The sequence below is a fragment of the Stylophora pistillata genome, chromosome 5 (genome assembly GCF_964205215.1).
Source record: "Stylophora pistillata chromosome 5, jaStyPist1.2, whole genome shotgun sequence".
Lineage (NCBI taxonomy): Eukaryota > Metazoa > Cnidaria > Anthozoa > Scleractinia > Pocilloporidae > Stylophora > Stylophora pistillata.
The window spans coordinates 8,286,844-8,307,281 of NC_142523.1; the positions used below are offsets into that span (position 1 = coordinate 8,286,844).

General features: G+C 38.6%; 2 protein-coding genes across 2 annotated transcripts in view; one reads left to right on the plus strand and one right to left on the minus strand.

Moving 5' to 3' along the window:
• The window catches only part of LOC111339849 (putative ATP-dependent DNA helicase HFM1), a 30,602-nt gene extending 10,568 nt beyond the window's left edge, over window positions 1-20,034 (plus strand). Inside the window, exons 19-44 of the mRNA XM_088760657.1 lie at window positions 8,976-9,022; window positions 9,433-9,566; window positions 9,857-9,904; window positions 10,355-10,435; window positions 10,865-10,956; window positions 11,054-11,160; window positions 11,306-11,353; window positions 11,449-11,512; window positions 11,949-11,982; window positions 12,182-12,263; window positions 12,395-12,441; window positions 12,941-13,026; window positions 13,129-13,161; window positions 13,247-13,297; window positions 13,679-13,839; window positions 13,968-14,074; window positions 14,693-14,754; window positions 15,095-15,155; window positions 16,210-16,288; window positions 16,581-16,641; window positions 16,990-17,044; window positions 17,154-17,266; window positions 17,742-17,967; window positions 18,355-19,072; window positions 19,283-19,324; window positions 19,607-20,034. Coding sequence (XP_088616783.1) covers window positions 8,976-9,022; window positions 9,433-9,566; window positions 9,857-9,904; window positions 10,355-10,435; window positions 10,865-10,956; window positions 11,054-11,160; window positions 11,306-11,353; window positions 11,449-11,512; window positions 11,949-11,982; window positions 12,182-12,263; window positions 12,395-12,441; window positions 12,941-13,026; window positions 13,129-13,161; window positions 13,247-13,297; window positions 13,679-13,839; window positions 13,968-14,074; window positions 14,693-14,754; window positions 15,095-15,155; window positions 16,210-16,288; window positions 16,581-16,641; window positions 16,990-17,044; window positions 17,154-17,266; window positions 17,742-17,967; window positions 18,355-19,072; window positions 19,283-19,324; window positions 19,607-19,667 — 2,700 coding nt within the window. The 3' untranslated portion in view covers window positions 19,668-20,034. The remainder of the gene's footprint in view (window positions 1-8,975; window positions 9,023-9,432; window positions 9,567-9,856; window positions 9,905-10,354; window positions 10,436-10,864; window positions 10,957-11,053; window positions 11,161-11,305; window positions 11,354-11,448; window positions 11,513-11,948; window positions 11,983-12,181; window positions 12,264-12,394; window positions 12,442-12,940; window positions 13,027-13,128; window positions 13,162-13,246; window positions 13,298-13,678; window positions 13,840-13,967; window positions 14,075-14,692; window positions 14,755-15,094; window positions 15,156-16,209; window positions 16,289-16,580; window positions 16,642-16,989; window positions 17,045-17,153; window positions 17,267-17,741; window positions 17,968-18,354; window positions 19,073-19,282; window positions 19,325-19,606) is intronic.
• Window positions 56-8,531, minus strand: LOC111339847 (uncharacterized). The gene is made up of 13 exons (XM_088760662.1): window positions 8,404-8,531; window positions 8,079-8,228; window positions 7,768-7,929; window positions 7,462-7,611; window positions 7,151-7,312; window positions 6,582-6,686; window positions 3,597-3,658; window positions 3,382-3,439; window positions 2,919-3,103; window positions 2,627-2,684; window positions 2,169-2,361; window positions 1,391-1,858; window positions 56-544 (listed from the first exon to the last, which is right to left on the minus strand). The coding sequence occupies exons 1-13, from the start codon at window positions 8,506-8,508 to the stop codon at window positions 534-536; spliced, it is 1,869 nt and encodes a 622-aa protein (XP_088616788.1). The 5' UTR covers window positions 8,509-8,531; the 3' UTR covers window positions 56-533.
• Window positions 20,035-20,438: the final 404 nt, after the last annotated feature.

Genomic DNA, 20,438 nt, shown 5'->3' on the forward strand with positions numbered 1-20,438 from the left:
AATTTTATCTTCATTTGGCTGTTATTATAACTTTTTACTTACGTAAGATTGTGTGAGTTTACCTAAGTGAAAGAAACTGCAGTTTATCTTTGCTTTTATCACTAGTATTTTTCCAACCTGTAAGGTTTTGAAATCTATATTTCTTTGTTGTGAGTCATTTGTAAAGGCAACAGGCTCACATAACGAGGATGAAACATGGTTTGTTTCCAGGGGTTTTTTACCTAATTTTTGTCGCCGTCGCTCCTTTAGCAGAGAGAAGTGCAGGCTACCAGCTGCGTTTCAGAGACAACTGTCGCGAACACAATTTACTCGGGATGAAAAAGAACAAAACAACTGAACTTGATATTTGTAATCATTTCAATAATTACACATTTTCTTTTATATTCACAAATTGACCTACGTGAAAGCATTACGATTGACAGAGAGTGCATACGACTTCCAAATTAAAAAATGTGTTCAGCAATGCTCTTTAGAGAGTTTAAAATGCAGGAAACAGTCTTGGAGGAAAATGCTGGCACCTCCTGTCATGTAATTCACCTGTTGGCTAAGAACATTGACAAGAACAGGTCGTTAAAAAATGTCTTGAAAATAGTTCCTCTTATGGTTGTAGACTCTATTTATAAAACCAAGACTATCACTAGCTTAACAATTCGAAGGAATTTTCGACTGCTTCCTCCTTATGAGCAAGGTACAGTGTATCACCCGACGTGCTTGGGGCACTGAGTTGTGCTTTGTTAATAACTAGAGCCTGAGCTGCATAAAGTTTTTGCTCAGCTTAAACCAGAAGAGAGCTTAGCTCGTTGCAGTTGCGGCCTTAATTTTGTAGGGAGGGTCTCTTGTTTCTGCATCTCCTTGGAGTTGACTGCGAAGCCTTATTATGATAATGCCACGAAGAGTTATTCTAAGATGAACATCAAAAACTGCGAGGATTGCTTTCATACGATTCAAATAAGCATTTACAGAAACCTGCTGAGTACAGTTCGGCACTTTTCATGTCGAGCAGTCTCACGATATTAATTCACATATTCAATATGTGGATTAATATCGTGAGACTGCTCCACGTAGGGTACTTGGTGGGACAAGATAAGAAACTCTGTGTCAGTGTCAAGTCTAATAGTACTAGAGTTCGAAACCACTAATTGTAGCCACACTGATCTAATCATCTAAATTCCTTAGATTATGATTACTCCACACGCAGACCGTGGCTTATTCCTCCAAGTGTAAATAGAATGCTCAAAAAGCTTCTTCTAAAGAATACTTAAACTGACAGAGCAGCTATTTCCTGATATACACGCTTATAGAGAGTAGGAAAGAGGAGTTTGCTCATCAACGAACGTTTTAAGCAGCTCCTGCCTGGGCGTTAAAAGGATCTGTAAAGCAAAATACAAACCTGTTCGGTATGGTGATAACAGTTGAGTTTGTAGCGGGCCAGACCCAATGTAGTTATGAGGGAACGGATTCTGTTCCGCCTGTATCCAAACTCCGTTTTCCAAGTCAGGCATGTCATTTGGCCATGTGTTTGGCCCAAAGTTCGTTTCTGAAGGAGTTGGCCAGGTGTTGGAAAAGGGAACTGGCCATGGCACTACTCCTGGCATAGGCCCCATAGGATTGACAACATTTTGATTCTGTACTGCAGAAATGTTCATCCCTGGGGGCGCTGGCCAATTGTTGGGTAAAAAAGGCCGCTGCCATGGTGCTTCTCCTGCCAACGGCCCCGTGGGGATATTGTATCCTTGGTTCGTGTATGCCATGTTCATATTTTGCCATGCGTTGGGCACAATGTATATAGTTGGATGAGTTGGCCGGGTGTGAGAGGCAGGAAACCGTGCCCTTGGTGGTTCCATCCTGTGGTGTTTCCCTTTAAAAGAGAAAACAATATCTTTATCTATTCTAATAGCAACGTATCAGTTGTATTTAGCTCAGTACTATCAATTTTCCGTTGCAGTCCGTTGAATTGTATTCCATTGACTTTTGTTGAATGATATGCATAGACGTTTGTTTGACAGATCCCCATGGCGTTGAATCATCAGTTTTCTAAAACTGTATATTACTCTAGACCGCTAATTTTATTGCATGGATATTTAATGAGGCACGTATACGGTAAGGTTCACCAACTGTCAATGTGTATGATCTTAAGCTGCTGCAATAAGTCTGTGCTCTGTAATTACCTGGTGGGCTGGTACGGAACTTCGGCGGAAGATAGGTTGGCTGGGGATGGCTCCACGGAGGTGCCTCCACCCCAAGCATTTGTGGAGGACCGCAAGATCTCATTCGCCGCCGCTCTTGGACTGTTGGCTTGTCGTAACTCCTAACCATCGTTGCCTTCTTTTTGATTTGCACCACTTCATTTGGATAAACATTCTGTAGAGAAATCGTGTCACAAGAAGCTCGTTAGGATATTATTCCCGTCAATCATATTTAGAATTCAAATTTTTATAAGGGATTTTGAAGTTTCTTTTATGAAGACTTCTTTCGTCCTGAAAGTAAACATTTTTAAGCTCTACGTATAGATAGTGGATGATGAGGATACTTTTCTTTCTTTAGATAGAGAAATAAACCTGCTCCAACAAAAAAAAAGGTTCAGTGTAAAAGATTCGCACATATTGCTGAAAATAAAATTGCAGACCTGTGTTGCCGCTTGAAATTCTCTTGCTAGGGGATTTAATATGCTACCGTTGACAACACTGTAAAAATAAGCAAAACAAAGAATATATGAAGAAGTAACAGACGTAGAACGGAGTAACGTGTGTTTGACAGATCCCCATTGCGTTGAATCATCAGTTTTCTTAAACTGTATATTAGTCTAGACCGCTAATTTTATTGCATGGATATTTAATAAGTCTGTATACGGTAAGGTTCACCAAGTGTCCATGTGTATGATCTTAAGCTGCTTCAATAAGTCTGTGCTCTATAATTACCTGGTGGGCTGGGACGGAAGCTCCGCGGAAGATAGCTTGGCTGGGGATGGCTCCACGGAGATGCCTCCACCCCAAGCATTTGTGGAGGACCGCATTCGCCGCTGCTGTTGGGTTGTTGGCTTGTCGTAACTACTAACCATCGATGCCTCCTTTTTGATTGGGACCACTTGATTCGGATAAACATTCTGTAGAGAAGGCATGTTACAAGAAGGTCGTTAGGGTATTATTCCCCGTCGATCACATTTAGAATTCAAATTCTTGTAAGGGATTGTGAAGTTTCTTTTATGAACATCGCTTCCATCGTAATTGTAAAGTAAAAATTTTTAAGCTCTGCGTATAGATAGTGGATGAGGATACTTGTTTTCTTTTATTAGATACTGAGAGAAATAAATCTGCTCCCAAAAAAGAAAAGGTTCAGTTTAAAAGATTCGCACATATTGCTGAAAATAAAATAATTGCAGACCTGTGTTGCCGGTCGAAATTCTCTTGCTAGGGGATTTAATATGCTACCGTTGACACCACTGTGAAAATAAACAAAACAAAGAATACATTAACAAGTAACAGACGTAGAACGGAGTAACGATTATTAATTCCCACCAAGCATTCGGAGGTTCTACTTCTTGATGAGACTAGCTGTCCAGCATCATCAGTGATAATTTCGACCATGAAATCTCTTACCTTTCAGAACCGGTATGCACAGTACAGTCATCATGGCTGACATGCTGGGAAACATTAGAGTTCTGTGTCAAAATATATAAAAACATTATTAAAAGATCATAATTGAGAAATATGATCCTAAGTTGTGGTTTTTCCATTGCTTTGTCAAATCTCACAGACTAGGATGTTACGAACTTTAGCAAAGCATAAATTTATTGTCAATATTCTCTGTGGATTGTTTTGTCGCAAGAGATCTCTTGTTTCTCGACAATTTATCCATTACCTATGAACAAAATCGAGGCTTGTTCTACCTTTCTAGAAACACAGAAGAGTTTAAAGCGCGATGATACCTCTGTCTTGCGACATACCTCAGATTTCATGTAGTCCTGACTTCAATGAAGAAGATGAAAATCAGGGAAACACGATTTCTGAGGTACCGCTATTTCACTGTGTTGATCTTAAAAGTCGATGAAGTAGCCATTCCCCAAAGATCAAAGACCGAAGGAGGTTTAATCTACTACTGCTCCAGTGATCACGCGTTCACAAACTAATGTCCGTAAAATTTATTCAACCTCTTACTTTGCTAAACGAACACGGTGAGAACTAAAATAAAAGTACAAACAAAATTACAAACGACATCGTGTAAATAATCGGATATAAATACATTTCATGCGATTCAAAAGCTACAAGACAAATGTAAAATAACAATTTACAATTAAAGGTACAACGATGTCATAAGCAACTTTCGCTTAAACTAAATTTTAAATCTTTTAAATCTTAACTTCACAAAACGAGAAATCACAATCAAAGAAGCAAGGATACAAATTGCTTAATTAAATGAACTAAAATGGCGTAAAAATATTTACCTTGGCGCCGCTATCACTAGAACAATTAAAAAGGGTCCAACGAAGGGCTAACGCTCGAAACGTCAGCTTTTATAATCGTAACCGTGGCCAATTTACCATTTCAACTTTGTTGATATATTAAAAAAGGGTTTGAGCGCGGCGGCTAAAACTTCGCTTTCAGTTGAAAGATCTCCCGTCAACTGGTATGACGAGAAAAACAACTTAACCTTTACACAGCTTGCTGACTGTCGCGGCGCTTTCGTGAGCGCTTGCGATAAGGTAGAACTTTCTAGAAACGAAAGTAGCGCGTGCGTAATGGCAAATTCACAAACAGAAGACTTAAAATTAAAGTAAATAAACGTCTCTTTGATAGTTCTGATAAAAGATAATAATTTCCTGCGACTAAAACGTATTAGAACATAGCTAGCAGAACCGCGCAATGAAATTCAATATTTGTAAGCGTGCTCAAAATCCCGATAGTGCACGCTGACAGCGTCAGCAAATCGCTTCGCCAGAAATTTTTTTTTCGCGCGAGCGGCCGATTGTTAGCGCGGGAAAAATAATATATTTCGCGACAATAATGGATACAAACAGAAACTCGGCCTACTAGTCCGAAAACGAAGACAATGTTTCGACCTTTTCCCTTGGGCTAGAGTTCTTAAATGAGGCAGAAAGAGAAAAACAAAGGAAAAGGAGACTCGGCATCAGCGCCGTCACGATTCGCTTCAACTGATATTGTTGTCCATTTTTCCCGTCGGATTTGATGCACAATTCTACCGGCTATGTTCTAAAACAATTGGTTCATGCTTTCAGCTGTGCACTATCGAGTTATGGAGCACGTGGGAAGTTTGGAGAGCACTCAAGAAGCTAGAGTTGCCCTCGGCTATCGCCTCTGGCAACTCTTATGCTTCTTTCGTGCTCTCCAAACTTCCCGCGTGCTCCATAACTCGATAGTGCACGCTAAAGCATGAACCAATTGTTAAATGTTACGAGGCCGCGCGTGCAACTAAATAGCCCTTATCGCATTTGTGGCTGCAATGCAAAGGGTCCGCGGAGTTACAGTTTCAGGACGAGGCTATCGGGTCAATGTTTCTCGAGAAACACCAGAAACACTCCAGGTCTGACCATATAACTCTGGAACCTGCGTTTTTTTTCTGCCGAGGAAAAGTTAAAATTCTTAGTGGTAATTGTCCTGGCATCACGAAAGGAAGATTGAAAGAATGGCTGTCATTTCGGAAAGGACCGGCAAAATCTTGTCGCGTTTGTTCATGACTACGGTTGTTGTTCATTTGTGGGCCTTTTTGACGTTCAACTCAGAGTTATGTTTCAAGGCCCTCAGCGCCTTGCGTTCGGCCGGAAGCAAATTATCTTTTGGCTTTGTAATTTCTATTTCTGAAAGGTCACCTTAAACTTCTTCTAAATAGCTTTCAAGGGCTACTGATTTTTGTATTGGTGGTATCCATGTAGATTTGACGTGGCAGGGATGGGTTTTTTTGTCGTCCGCTCGGAATATGTAAATCAGACGCATTCTCCTTGCGCACTGATCAAAGTCACACAGTGGTTCGTGTCTGATCTGTTTTTGTTTTGTAGCGGGTGTTGGAATGAATTTAAGCCCTTTTGCCAGTAAATTAATATGGTCGTTTGTAAGTTCTTTATTTGAGAGGATTTTTTTATGTGCGTTTTGTTCGCCTCTTGTTTGATAGTTGACGGTGTTTGCCAAGACCGCGGTTTCGATCCTAATCTTGGGGATCTCGTCAGTTGCCGACTCACTGAATAGACTGTTATGCCCGTACGCAATACAATGTCTAACCATGACGAGAACACGCTGTATCCTTAAGAAAATGAATAAAAATGCCTCCACACGTAGCCGTTTGCTTCTATTTTACTTGAAAGTTTTACCTGTGTGACCCGATAGCCTCGTTTCAAAACCTCAAAGTCCGCTGAGCTCTCTTACAGTAGGCGTAAATGCGATAAGGGCTATTAAAGGTCGCGCGCTGATGTTACGAGGCCGAGCGTGCAACTAAGTTAAAGTTCGCGCGCTGCTCTATTGCGTCAGTTACAACTACCTCTTTAAAAAAGAAGGGAAATGTTAAACTTAATAATATATCTTCCTGTCACCTGTATCCTGGTTCAACTCAGGTTTACAACCATTGTTATTTACCTTTTCCACTTGAGAGCACTCAGGGGATGCTACGCGTTCAGCCGTCTCTCCGCCGCACTCTGCATCTTCCTCGTTCCCTGTTTCGGGGTCATGGCCCTGGACCACCTGTGTGCAAAGTGAAAAAAATAATGTGTCCATGATTTTTCCCATACCATAAATTGCCTTCCAATTGGAATCACAGGGTATTCTCACGTCAGAACAAAATGGAAGCTCAACTTCCCTCCTAGGAAGTTAGGAAAATGATAAAACGTAATAATACCTCTTTCGTATCATCTGTATCCTGGCTCAACTCAGGTTTACAACAGCTATTATTAACCCTCTCCATACGAGGGCATTCGGGAGTTGGTACTCGTTCAGCCGTCTGTCTATTGCACTCTGTTTCTTTCTTTTTCCCTTTTTTGGGGTCATGCCCCTGGACTTACTTTGTGGAACGTAGTAACAAACGTGTCAAAGTGATTCTAACCATACCAAATTAAATTTTGTCCTCCAATTTTAATCATAAAGTTTCTTCACTTCAACGAAATGGAGGCTAAATTCCTCCTTTAGAAAAGTAGGAAAATTAATAATACCTCTTTCATGTCATCTGTATCTCGGTTCAACTCAGGTTTACAACAACTGTTATCAACTTTCTTCTCAGGAAGGCATCCGGGGGTTGGTACTAGTTCATCCGTCTCTCTTCTGTGCTCTGTGTCTTTCTTGTTCCCTTTTTTGGGGTCCTGTCCCTGAAGCACCTGTGCGGAACGTAGTAACAAACGTGTTACAGTGATTACCGTACCATACATTGTCTTAAAATCTGGATTGTGGATCCCCTAATTCAGAGCAGAATGGAGGATTACTTTACTCTTTCAGGAAAGTAAGAAAATGTTAAACTTAATATTACCTCTTTTCTGTCATCTGTACCCCGGCTCAACTCAGGTTTACAAAAACTGTTATTTACTTTCTCCACATGAGGGCATTCGGTAGACGGTACTCGCTCAGCTGTCTCTTTATCTTTCTTGTTCCCTTTTTTGGGGTCATGCCCCTGGACCTCCTATGTGGAACGTAGTAACAAACGTGTCAAAGTGATTCTAACCATACCAAATTAAATTTTGTCCTCCAATTTTAATCATAAAGTTTCTTCACTTCAACGAAATGGAAGCTAAATTTCTCCTTTAGAAAAGTAGGAAAATGTTAAAATTAATAATACCTCTTTCATGTCATCTGTATCTCGGTTCAACTCAGGTTTACAACAACTGTTATCAACTTTCTTCTCACGAAGGCATTCGGGGGTTGGTACTAGTTCATCCGTCTCTGTTCTGTGCTCTGTGTCTTTCTTGTTCCCTTTTTTGGGGTCCTGTCCCTGAAGCACCTGTGCGGAACGTAGTAACAAACGTGTTACAGTGATTACCGTACCATACATTGTCTTAAAATCTGGATTGTGGATCCCCTAATTCAGAGCGGAATGGAGGATTACTTTACTCTTTCAGAAAAGTGAGAAAATGTTAAACTTAATATTACCTCTTTTCTGTCATCTGTACCCCGGCTCAACTCAGGTTTAAAAAAACTGTTATTTACTTTCTCCACATGAGGGCATTCGGTAGACGGTACTCGCTCAGCCGTCTCTTTATCTTTCTTGTTCCCTCTTTTTGGGTCATGGCCCTGGACCACCTTTGTGGAACGTAGTAACGAACGTGTCAATTTCAAAGTATTTTTTTAAAGAGTGCTAATGTTGTGTACTTAATTGGACTTTTCGTCGGAGTTCTAAGTAGCTTTCGCACTGCGAGGGTTGATAGTAGTTTTGGTGTGCTTTCGAAATCTCTGATAATGCTAAATTGAGAAATACCTTTTCAACTCCGTCGCTTGAAGCATCCTTGTCATCTCTTCCGATAAAACCCGTTATAATTTCACTGACAGCGAAAAATGCCTGCCAAAATGTGACGAAAGGCATAGTCGCAAATGGCGTGAAGGGTTTGAAAGTATCTTTGTCAATTGACGTCACAGAGGTAATTGATAAGGTGCGCGCGGTTTTCTAATCATTTAATCAGTGAAATTATCTGACTTTTCGTTACTGAAACTGTTGCCAAGTTTACTGAAAAAAATTAACCAATCACGTGAAGCACCCTTTATTAAGCGGTCTTTAACTAAGTCCTCTAAATTCACGTCCCATATGTCCTGTAATTAAATCTCTGTAAACGGTCACCTCTATCAAGTGGATCTCGACATCCTTTCTTCTTCCTGTGTATTCAGTTTATGCATGTCTTTTAAACGGTCACCTTTAAGACAGCAAATTCATTTTATACATTGAAGACCGCCACGCTATTACATCCTACGCGTCTCTAACCATTTTTTATTGATGGAGCAACTTTCATTCGAAATCCCTTTATCTCTCTTTTTATGCTGTAATTTGTTTTGCAGGAAAAGTACACCGGCCTTCTAGAAGGAACTCAGAAATTGGAAAGCAGGTATGTTTGCATGTAAAGCTTACTAGACTTGTCGATATGATGCGTATAGATTGCGATTTATAAGAACAAATTTCCGTCAATATATATGGCTTAGACCTGTAGTGCTTTTTTTTTGTGCAGAAAGAATAGAATTCTTACACGTGCACAAAGGATGCTTACCTTATTTATAATAGGTAGAGAATCTAGAGCATGTTTACTCGTCTTCTATTTCTGATTGATTTTATTCTCTTCTGCATTGCTTATTTTATTAGTGTTCATCGTTTGTTGTCTACTGTTCCAGCAGTCAAACAAATTGTGATTTTTTGATACCCCTTATTCATGATATTTGCTTCAAGTCCTCTGTGAAGGGGAGTAAACCAACCCTTTGTACATTTTTTACTGATTGAGCAATGGTTAATTGTGTACTGCAGCTTGCACCATCATCTTATTGAGCACTTGAACGCAGAAATCGTCCTCAACACTATCACAGACGTATCTATTGCTTTAGGGTGGTTGAAGTCCACCTTCTTGTATATAAGAATATTACAGAATCCAACACACTACGGTAAGTCAAGAGATTATAGAGTCTTGGTTAAGTGTATCAAAGGTATAGTCAATTGTAATTCAGCATCTGATGAGGTGCAAGGTGAACAGAGCTGTAGAGTGATGGTTCGCCATATCAAAATTCTCCGCTTAATTATAACAGAGAATTGAGAATGCAGTATTTTAATAACAACAAATCAAATATACAATAATTTGCAAGTATGTTATCGTAAAGATGTTTCTCTTGGTGAAAACTTTTTCATGTGGTGTCTCCCTCAGTATACTTTTTTTTTCTTGTTCACCTTATCATAGGGATACCTCAGGGACTTGAGAAAGAAGGCTTGGAACAAAAGTTACAAGGTATATCCACAACAGCGTTCCTCGAATTAGTCTGTAACACAGCTGTTTTACAATAATAGATTATTATCGTGTTTGATTTTCAGCTTTTGTTTTTTCGTGCTTGGTTCTTGCTTTTTTTTTTCTGCTAGTGTTTTTTCTGCTTGCTGTTCGGTTTTGTTTTGCCTTGTTTTCTCTTAGTTTTTATCGATAAATCGAAGAGTTATTCTGGGCCAGTTTGGTGTGAAATAGGCCTACATGCTACGGAAGAAGATTGCAACCTTCTATTTATGAAAAAATAATTTCAAGCAATATTAGCCATTGCTGCCTTAGGCTCTCTGGTATCAGAAATAAGATAATGCATTTTTTTTCTTTTTCCAAAATTCTCAAACATAAATAATCCTAAAACACTGACGTCTAAGAATCCATTCTCTAGCAAGGAATATTTCTTAGCTGGGATTGATGTTTTCGCAGATATTTGTTTAAAGAGCCTAAACACACTGGAAAAGGCTGGACTGGTAAAAATGGAAGACGGTTTTGATCTCATGCCCACAGGTGCCGATGCTTAACGTTCAGTCTTTATGCAATACAGCACAGTATGTGAATTTTAAGACAAATGTTCGTAGTGATCTACAATAAAAACATTAGGCAAGAAAGTGAGCCTGAAAGATGAACTAGTTAATGAAAAAACTGTTCGTAAGAACCGTATCCATGAACTCGTACAATTGAGTCACCTGTGACCTCACCGCACAATTTCAGAGCAGTAATAAGAAAACAGGTGATCTTGGTGAGCTAATCATGATATGCGACCAAATTAGATAAACTCATTTACTAGAAAATGTATAGCAGCTATCACAGAGAATTTCGAATGATAAAGGGGGAGTTAAAGATTTACGCAAGAGGTAGAGGGTTTCAATGACCTTACCTCCTTTTTTCCCTTAAAAAAATGAAATAATGATAACGATGATATGAGTTTTTATTTAGAGCCAGGTCGTCTGATGGCCAGATATTATATTGCTTACGACTCCATGAAACAGTTTCTTAACATCAAAGGAACGGAAAGCCTTAGTGACATAGTGAGTAGTTTTCTTATTCTGTCTTCGTACAGCGTTTATCGAGCAACTTGATATTTTTCTTGAAGCGCTAAAACAGGCGCAACGTAATTACTTTCAGGTTGATCTGGTGTCGAAGTGCAGAGAATTTTCCGATGTCAAGCTACGAATGAACGAAAAACGAGTACTAAATACTCTAAACAAGGACAAAAATAGCGAAACAATAAGGTATAACTCGTAATAAATAGCTCTTTTAGAGTATAAGTTTATAATTTTATTTCGTTCCCCATCGATCATTTACAATTAACAGCAGGCTCCAAAGTTTGTTTTGTTTGTTTTGTTTTGTTTTGTTTTTTTTTTTTAACACGGGAAGGTTTCCGATCAAAGGAAGAATCAAGACAACGGAACAAAAGGTTAATTGGTAAGAAATTGAACGCTGCATTTTTTGGATTGTCCTCTTAAACCTTTTTATGATTAATGTTTCTAATGACATTCTAATTAATTACACATTTTCAGCCTTATACAAGCCACACTTGGTTCACTTCCAATAGCGGAGTTCTCCCTGAGCCAAGATGTTACGGTTAGCTGTGCATATTAGCCCTTTCTCTTTCAAAATCTAAAAATCAATCCTACGCACTGTCTGCCATATGTTCTCATAATTTCATTTCTGATATTTTGGTGTTTAATAAAACAACTTCGTCAGTGTAGTTTTATTTTGTCTCTTTTTAGCTTTTTGACTGAAAAGGTATTTTTGTAATAAGGAAATTAATTTTTTTTTTACGTCAGTCAATCCTGGGAATAGAAGGGTTGAATGGTCGTAATGTACTTTTTTTAACTGTAATCCAAGTATACACTCTATTAGATGTATGGGAGAGATCGTTTTAAATCAGAAATATTACAATTAAAAGACCTGTCTTCTACAAATGAAATAGCTTGACAGCTTAATAATTCTTTAAATCCTATAATGGGACAACTTTCTTTTTGTCGCACTAACTTGCTGTTTTTGTTTTGAGCAGAAAATCTTTCGAGCCGGACAAAGAATTACTCGCTGTAAGTAACGAAAAATTTTGTGAAAACATGCATACATGAACACTATCCACCCATTCGTTCCACCTTTAATATATGCTTCTCTCTGTAATGACAGATTTCCGGAGGTCCGTATTGAAAGTAATAAATAACTTCATGTTGACTAATATCTCCACCATAAAGACGTCATATAAAAACTCAACGACAGTTTTTCGCTTTCTAGGTTTGACTGAACTACAAATGTTGAAAAGTAGTTTCATGTCACTTCAGAATTCAGTCATTTTTGCGAAGTGTATGAGAGCCAGGTAACTTTTGTTTGATAGTTTTTTTGTTTTGCTTTTCTTCTCACGACCGTTTATTTCGTATGTCATGAGATTCAATTTTCACAGAGTACTACTTTGTGGGGTAAACTCGAAATATTAAAATTATGTTATAGATTGTGGGAGAATTCCAAATTTGTCTCAAGGCAACTGGAGAAAGTTGGTATGTTAATCAGCTCTTAGTGCTTTGGCATTACTCTCAACATTGCCCTGTCCACGCTAATGATATGACACATTCTTATACGGTCTCGTGGGAACTTCAACCAATCAAGGCTTGTTTAAAGAGATTAATCAAATTGCAGGAAAATGAGACACACCCGTTCGCTACTTTTTACAAGCCAGCTCAATATACTGGTCAATGAAGTATTTGTACATATTAAAAACATTATTTTATTGAGCGACTGAATTTTGGGATTTTAAAATAGATGTAATAAAGTGGTAATTGAACTTCGCGTTGTGCAATTTGGATCTGCAATCATACCTGTGACTCTCATTGTGACAATTTTTAACACTTTTTTAAATGGATTAAAATTATAAAGGGTAAAACTCACGTTCCTGTACCATCCTTTGCGGCAGGCTTTGTTTTACATCTTCATAAACTTTTTTATGTTATTACTATTATTATAATCATTCTTATGGCATCATTATCATTCTGTTTTTAGGACCTTCGTTGTCGACTATGATGGTAAACGCTGGCTTGACATCCCTCAAGAAAATTGAAGAAACAAATCCTCGAGAAATAGAATTGGTATAAAAATCATTGCAAGTTATTTGGCAATCCCGTTTCATTTATTCATTGTTGATACAGCATTTCTCATTACTTCAATATTTCACGTTAATTACTTTTCAGATCGTCAATCGTCATCCACCTTTCGGTAGTCAGGTAGTTATGATCAGCTTAATACATCTTTGGTCCATGAATAATAACACTTGTTAAAGTGTAATATGTCTCTCTTTTATGCCTTTAGATTCGGGAAGCAGCTTCAAACTTACCAAAGTATGATGTTTCCGTTCAGCAGGTATAAATTTCAGCCCACCATTACTCATCTTGTATTGTGGTGCAATTTTATGCCAGAACTGTGGACTGAAGATACGAGGTTGATCAAACTAATGATCGAGAGCTGGATAGATGCGCTGAAAAAGTACTGGCTTTGAAATAGGTGGTAAATAAGGGTTGAAAGACATAATTTTGCAAGTAAAACGATAATTCTGAAAAAAAAAACGCATTAAGGACTCGAAAAGATACTGTTTTTAGATTGCATAGCCTCTCCCACTAGTCGCCAGACAGTTAATTTATGATTTGCCTTAACCTCACTTGCTAAAACCGTGAGTAAAACCAACCTTAATATCGAAAAATATTAAACAATGCTTAATCCACTTCTAACTTTTCTTTGTTAAAGACAGGGAAACATCAGCCAAATCGTTCCGAGATTGTGATCTCAGTGACTATGATGAACTATATAAAGCGAAAAGATGCGATTGGGTCAGGAAGAAACAGCCACTTCTGCATTCTGATGATAGCTGATACCGAAAACAACGTGGTGTTTAAACAGAGATTAGGGTAGCCAAAAAATGTCATATCCTCTCTTAGTTCTATCCATAGGAAAAGTAACGGTTGACTAAAGATGTTGATTATATTTTTGGGTCAATGAGATATCCACTGAACTCATCACTTTGTTTTTACGACAGAGATTTTGTGTTTTTGAAAGAGGGATACTGGAGTAAGAGAGTCGATATACAGCGAACGGCTGCTCAGTCTCCAGATTTGAACTTACACCTTATCAGTCAAGAATATGGTAATATAAAAATATATTATTATTATTATTATTATTATTATTTTCTATAAATACATTATACATGTCAATATGGGATTTCAATACCAGTATTTAGGCATCTATGCACTTACTCCTCTCCTAATCCAACCTTACCTTAAGTTTAGTTCTTCAGTGTCAAGTAATAGTTGTTGGGTTAGGGAGGGGTGGGTGCGTAGTCGCTCAGATGCTGAAATTGATCCAAAATATAAATAATTTTTATTCGTAAGCGGTGATATACAACAAAGTGCTTCTTATCAGTTTTATATATAAAGTTTCCATAGATTGTCGTATTGTTCGATGTTCGATGTTCGATGTTTGCACTGATTTCTCCTTCGCCTCTTATAAGCATCTATAATGCTTTATATATGTTATTGATCATCCTTTGTGAGCTGCATCGCCAGGTTTTCATCTTCTGCTGACTGTACTGACTTAAAATGAGTCCTCTTTGAAAGTTACTCCAGATCTATAAAATTTCCAACGATGTTACTGTTAATGCTAACGTTCACTTAATTGAGATAAATTACTCGCTCTGTAGGTTGACATGGTTTTTATTTTTGATAACTAGGACAAGCACTCAATTTCATATCATTTCTTTTTCAGTCGGTTTGGACGTGAGTAAACGGTTTTCCCCTCAGTACAGTGTTGGACGGCCGTACATTATCGTATGTAAAACTCAATTTTCAAATCATAGATATGACTTTACTTTGATATCCCTAATCGAATTTAGTAATCTTATACTGAATTTTTAAGTTAACAAGTCATTAAGTTGATAATTACGGTTAGACATCAGATTCACGACGTCGTGTTTTAAACCTAGTGATAAATGGACAAGGTATTAGTTCACTGTAATATCTGTTTTATACTCCTTTTTCTACTGATTAATTTCTCGAGCAGAAATCTCAGAAATCTATGAGTTATTTTAATTACTGAGCGTCGTAAACTGTTAAGGGACATAAGATTTGCAATCAGGTCTACTGAAATACAGATACTTTTTTCCATCAGATGAAGAATGAACTACAAGCGTATGCTCCTAAGCTTGTGAAGAACAATGTCTCCAATTTAGGTAAACTTTTGTCCTCGTATTTCAAACTCTCTCAAGATTCACGAGGAGGGAGTAAATACAGCCCCGCACATCCGTCACGGAGCAAAATACATAACATGGCTGAGGAGGTCTTAAGGAAAAGTTAACCTAAGATGATGATTCCATCATTTGATAATTTAATCTTCCATTTGGATCTTTACCCATCAGATGTATTCACAAAAGTATCATTTGATTTTATTAAGGATATGGTTGGACCCATTGAGCTAACCGCCAATTGAGCTAACTTAATATCCTTAAATTAAGGGTGTGGTTGGACCCATTGAGCTATACCAATTGAGCTAACCGCCTCCAGGTTAGCCCAATTGGTAGAGCGCCGGACTCTTGTGCGGGAGGTGGTGAGTTCCAATCCGGCCGGACCAACACTCAGGGTCTTTAAATAACTGAGAAGAAAGTGCTGCCTTTGTAACAATATCTGCAAATGGTTAGACTTTCAAGTATTCTCGGATAGGGACGATAAATGGAGGTCCCGTCTCACAAGCCCTTGTATGTGAAAAAATTCTGGGACGTTAAAGAACCCACACATTGCTCGAAAAGAGTAGGGCACGTAGTGCCCGGTGTTGTGGTCTATCTTTGTGTAGTGTCTATGAAATTGATGGGGGTTACTGCGCCTTTGAATATTGTATAGAAAGGGCGCAATATAAATAAGGAATTCTTTCATTCGTTCATTTATTTACCCAATAAAATGTAGATGCTAGGACGAAATCCGCCTAAAAACGGAGAATTGCAAAAGGAAAAAAAAAATAACGACAGGAATCCACTTTAATTCTGTTTTAACGTCGACGAGCTGTCTTAAACGAGCACATTCAAACATGTTTTTAGAATAATCAATACAACTGATCAAAGTCTACATTTCATTCCTTTCATTATCATCACTAAAATTTTAAATTCAGTCGTAGAGTAGAATACTGAATAGCCCCTCCCCCTCCCCCCATCCACCCGTAGATTAGCACAGTGATTTTATAAACCATCGAACCTCTCCTGGGTGTTCACACACTTTGCATTTCTACCACATTAGAGTCGCACAGCAGCACCAGCACATCCGAGGCAGGAACGCCAAGGGTCCCTTGCAGTCATCGTTGCCTCAACAAGGAAGTATATCTTTTGGTAGTAAATCATTCGTATATTTCCCCTTCATTGACCTTTAATTATTTGCAAAGAAGCCATCGGTCCATATCAGTACATACCCGGAGTTTATTTGTCATTTCGTGGAAATGTTACAAATAAAGGATGATGATCCACCGTCAATGGCATTCTTATGCAAAAAGTTGTCATTTATACTATTCGGTCCTGCACATTTTGTACATTGATAAGCTAATAGTTTAGGAGCAAAGGAACGAAGAATCGTATTCATTCTGTGTCAATTACAACTTCCTTAATAATACACACTTGTGGTCATGAATGCTGCAAACAAGGCGGCAACTCCAAGAAAAGGAAAAAGAAGTCAGAGGTAAGTTGACCTGAATGACTACTTTGTTTTGCTCGGCTCTTTTGTTATTGTTATTGTTGTTGTTATTGTTGTTGTTGTTTTTTCGATATTCTTTCCAGTCCAACAAAATTGGGCGCATCACTGTTTGCACCAACTACCTTGCTCTTACCAATCCTCGGCATATAATTGCATGTGTGAATTTTGGCATTGTTAGCGGTAGTTACATTAGGTCACTCCTTGCGCAAGTCTTCAGTAGACAGTTCCATAGAAAATGAGACAGCCTCTTAAAAGCGAGAATAACAAAAGGGCTTAACAACTTCGGTTGCTGTAGTGATTGTTAACCATCAACTTGTATCATGATTTGTTCAGGTGGAGCAGAAGAAAGGACCACATCGTTTACCATTGATGAGCACACCATCTATAGGTAATTATCGCTTTTGACTGATCCTCAATGATTTCATTAGTCTAGCACTCTCATTAAAAGCATAAAAGATTATTTAGGTTCAAATGAATCAATGTACTTTGCTCTGTAGATGATCAAAAGGAAACTACCGTAATGGATGAACAAGGAAATCTGAACTCCTTCCTGAAAAACCTTCACATGAGAACTCAAGCCATTCCTGGTACGCCAGCCAAACGCCTAAAGGTAACTACCTGTAGTTGTTACTTACAGTTCTTATAGATTTGAACTTTTGCCACTGGAACAGTTTACTTAGACCATTTAAGAGGTATAATGAACCAGTAACGCCTGGCAAGCACATGGATATAATTCTATCGGGAATAACTGAACCGTCTCAGACAAATCCCCGCAAAGGATAACAAGAGTAATCGACATGCCTCAAGGGAATACAGTCTGGAATTTAGTGCCGCTTCAAGAGCGGAACTCTTTCAGATGGTGGCTTTAAAGTCTTAAAAAATTATTCAAAGCTTTAGAGAAATTCTAGTTGCGGCAGAATTAATTCCACCTTATGGGGCTAAAATAAGAAAATGTGCGAGAAACACCCATTAAAAGAGATTCTTTCTCCTTATTAGAGGCTTGTTCAGTAACTTTCTGACTATCAATTTTATGACATTGTTGTCTAAGTTAACCAAAAAGTGTACTCATGATCATTACTCTAAAGTCTTCGGCGTCAGAGACCGTTGGAGCTAATTTTGTGGATTTAACGCTGGACAAAAGATTTGGTTATACGCGGAGGATTCCTTTTCACCATCATATGGACTCCGGTGAGGGGAGAAATGAGGAGACCGCGGTTACTGAGAAGGAATGTCTGGGTAGCCACTGTTGGGAAGAAGTTGACTGGCACTTAAGAAAAGGAGAAGAACAAAAGGATGCCAGTAAAGATGATGGTATCATTGTGCTACCTCACTGTTTCTATTTTAAGGACCAATAAATGCATATTTGTTTCTTTCTCTTTTGATGCAAGGCCATAGGATTCTACTCAATCATTTTTTAATGTGACTTTACACTCACACTTTTCTTTCTGAACCAAATTCAATTTTCAGAAGGTTGCGAAAATCAAGAGTGATACACACCTTCCTTAAAATTTGGACAAACTCGTGTACAAACGTGATTGTGCTCGGAGTACCCTTATGTTACAAGGTCCCCTGGTTAGTTTTAAAGACAACTGGTTCACTTACTAGGGCCATTTTAACTCGCGGATGCCTAATAAAAAATCTTAGGGAAACAAATAATATCTAAGATTGAGGATTTTAATTGTTTTACCCTTTCTTTAGATCAGGTTGATGATGAGCTGCCTTGCTTTAGCTTGGATGAGCTGTGGAATGAAAATGAATTAGCCTTGACTTTGAATGATGAAAGCGATGCTTACGCCTGCCCACAGGAGCTGAATTCCTGGCAAAAGAGGAACAAGTCGTTGCATTCTCACTACTTCAACGTGGCTGCTCCAGAAAACTGTCAGAAGATATCTGTGGTCCAGAGGCCGATGCCTAGAAGCTCTCGAATCATAGCAGAATCTAACGCAAAAGTAAACTCAGGTGCTCCCTTATTTCTTGGCAACAGTCAATCTAATAGGCAGTTGGGGAAATATTCACAGCATGCACCACCACCCCCACCCATCCCTGGAGCAGAGGATTTTGACTTGACAGTTTACTCTGGCTCTGCAAAGAATACTTCTAGCAGCTATTGGAATGAAGGGCAACTAACTCCCACTAGCAGTGGAAAAATGAAACAGAGTCCAAGGCCGAGATCTCCATCGGAGGACCCCTATAATGCGCTGGAGGTAGAGGATTGGAATATCCTGCCTGTTTTTGCTAAATCTGGAGGACAGATCAACGTTTTAAGGTCGAAAAAGAAAACACAGAACGAAACCAATCTTTCAAGCTCTCTGAGTTCAACTAGGTTTGATACACCATTCTTGTTAGGAAGAAGTTGTTTACACAAAGGGAAGGTGGTAGCAACCGAGGACGAGTGTACTCAGCGATGTCAGCAAAGGTATTGCCAAAACTAAACGATAAGCGTACAAAAATGAAGAAATTCTATGAAAAAATGAACGCATTATTCTCGTAGAGGAGAAAATTTAAAGTAAGGAAGCATCTCAAATTAACTCCGAGCCGAAGACATTTATATTTTAACATTGTCGCATGTGGAGGTGTTTGAAGATTCTGTAAAATCAATTTTTATTCCTTTTTTCTTTCATTTCAGTCCTTGTTCTGCCTCTTTCTTCTGTTCTAAATCTTCTGAGAGGTAAGTCAATTTTGAGCTTAAAAAGCACAATAAACTGAAGCCACTCGCTCCTGGTATTTACGAGCAACTTCTGTATTCATCAGAGATCAAAGTAGTTAGGTCTAAAGGCCTTTATGATAATCTTTGAAATATTAACTGGGATAAATTGGCTGCTAACATGACTTCCGATTAACGATGTTTTGACCTAAATTAATAAAATTAAAGGATGGCAAAATGTGCTGACACAGGAATGGCCATCAGTTACTTTCCGATCACTAATTAGCCCGGTTTTACATACCACAGCTGTGAACAAGACTTTGAAGAGAAAGACGCCTTTGCGGGGATTTTCAACGGATTATTGTAAACCGATAATCGAATATAAGAAGATAAAAAAGGTTCGCGTAAACTGTCAAGACCGTGAAAAGGTGCGGCGAACATCTTGTCAACAAGTAACCACGTTTCAAAGTTCTATAAACCTTGGAGTTGGACAGTGGTAAATTGAATTTGAATTTTTTTGGTTTGGTGTGAGTTTGAGTTATTTCGCAGCCGTTTACTGATTAAGCCTGGTTGTATTGTAACCGGTTATCTTTCGTATTTTTTCAATTCCGCCTAGAAAAAAAGAAAGTGTTTTCCTCACCATTATAGTAACAAACCCCATGGGGTCTAACACAGTCCATCTGCAGTCTTAACAGTCATTGCCACTTGAAGAAATAAATATGTTATTTTTTGTATCTTCATGTGAGATTCAAGGGGCTGTAACCGCACCAGGTTACTCCACTCTGGTTCTTGAAAAAGCTCATTATTTACCTCTTCATTAGGCGACAGGGATGAACGAGTGCAAATCTATGAGTGACTGTAGACAGACGTAAAGCGCGGTTTTAAATCAGTCGGAAATTAAAGTGCTCTGCAGCGCAGGCTTCTTATTGGTGCGAGTAAACATTAAGGAGTTCGCGATCACCCAGCCATGTTTGATTTGGAGATTGAGGTGACGGTGGGGAAAGGGGGCAGGGAAAGTTGAAGACCAATATCCACTCCTCCGCACCCACCCCTCTCCTTATTTTTTGGTACAAAATTCTTTCTCTCCGTAGTCTTCCGCCGGCTGCCATTAAAATCAAAGTCGGTGGCTATAATCTTC

Bases quoted from the DNA above. Each gene is read 5' to 3' on its own strand.
- LOC111339847 (XM_088760662.1), bottom strand. From the start codon at position 8,508: ATGCCTTTCGTCACATTTTGGCAGGCATTTTTCGCTGTCAGTGAAATT. The intron at 3,659-6,581 runs GTAAATAACAAT...ATTTTGACACAG, and splicing joins AGTGCTCTCAAGTGGAAAAG to AACTCTAATGTTTCCCAGCA. The intron at 3,440-3,596 runs GTAAGAGATTTC...TTATTTTCACAG, and splicing joins GTGCATACCGGTTCTGAAAG to TGGTGTCAACGGTAGCATAT.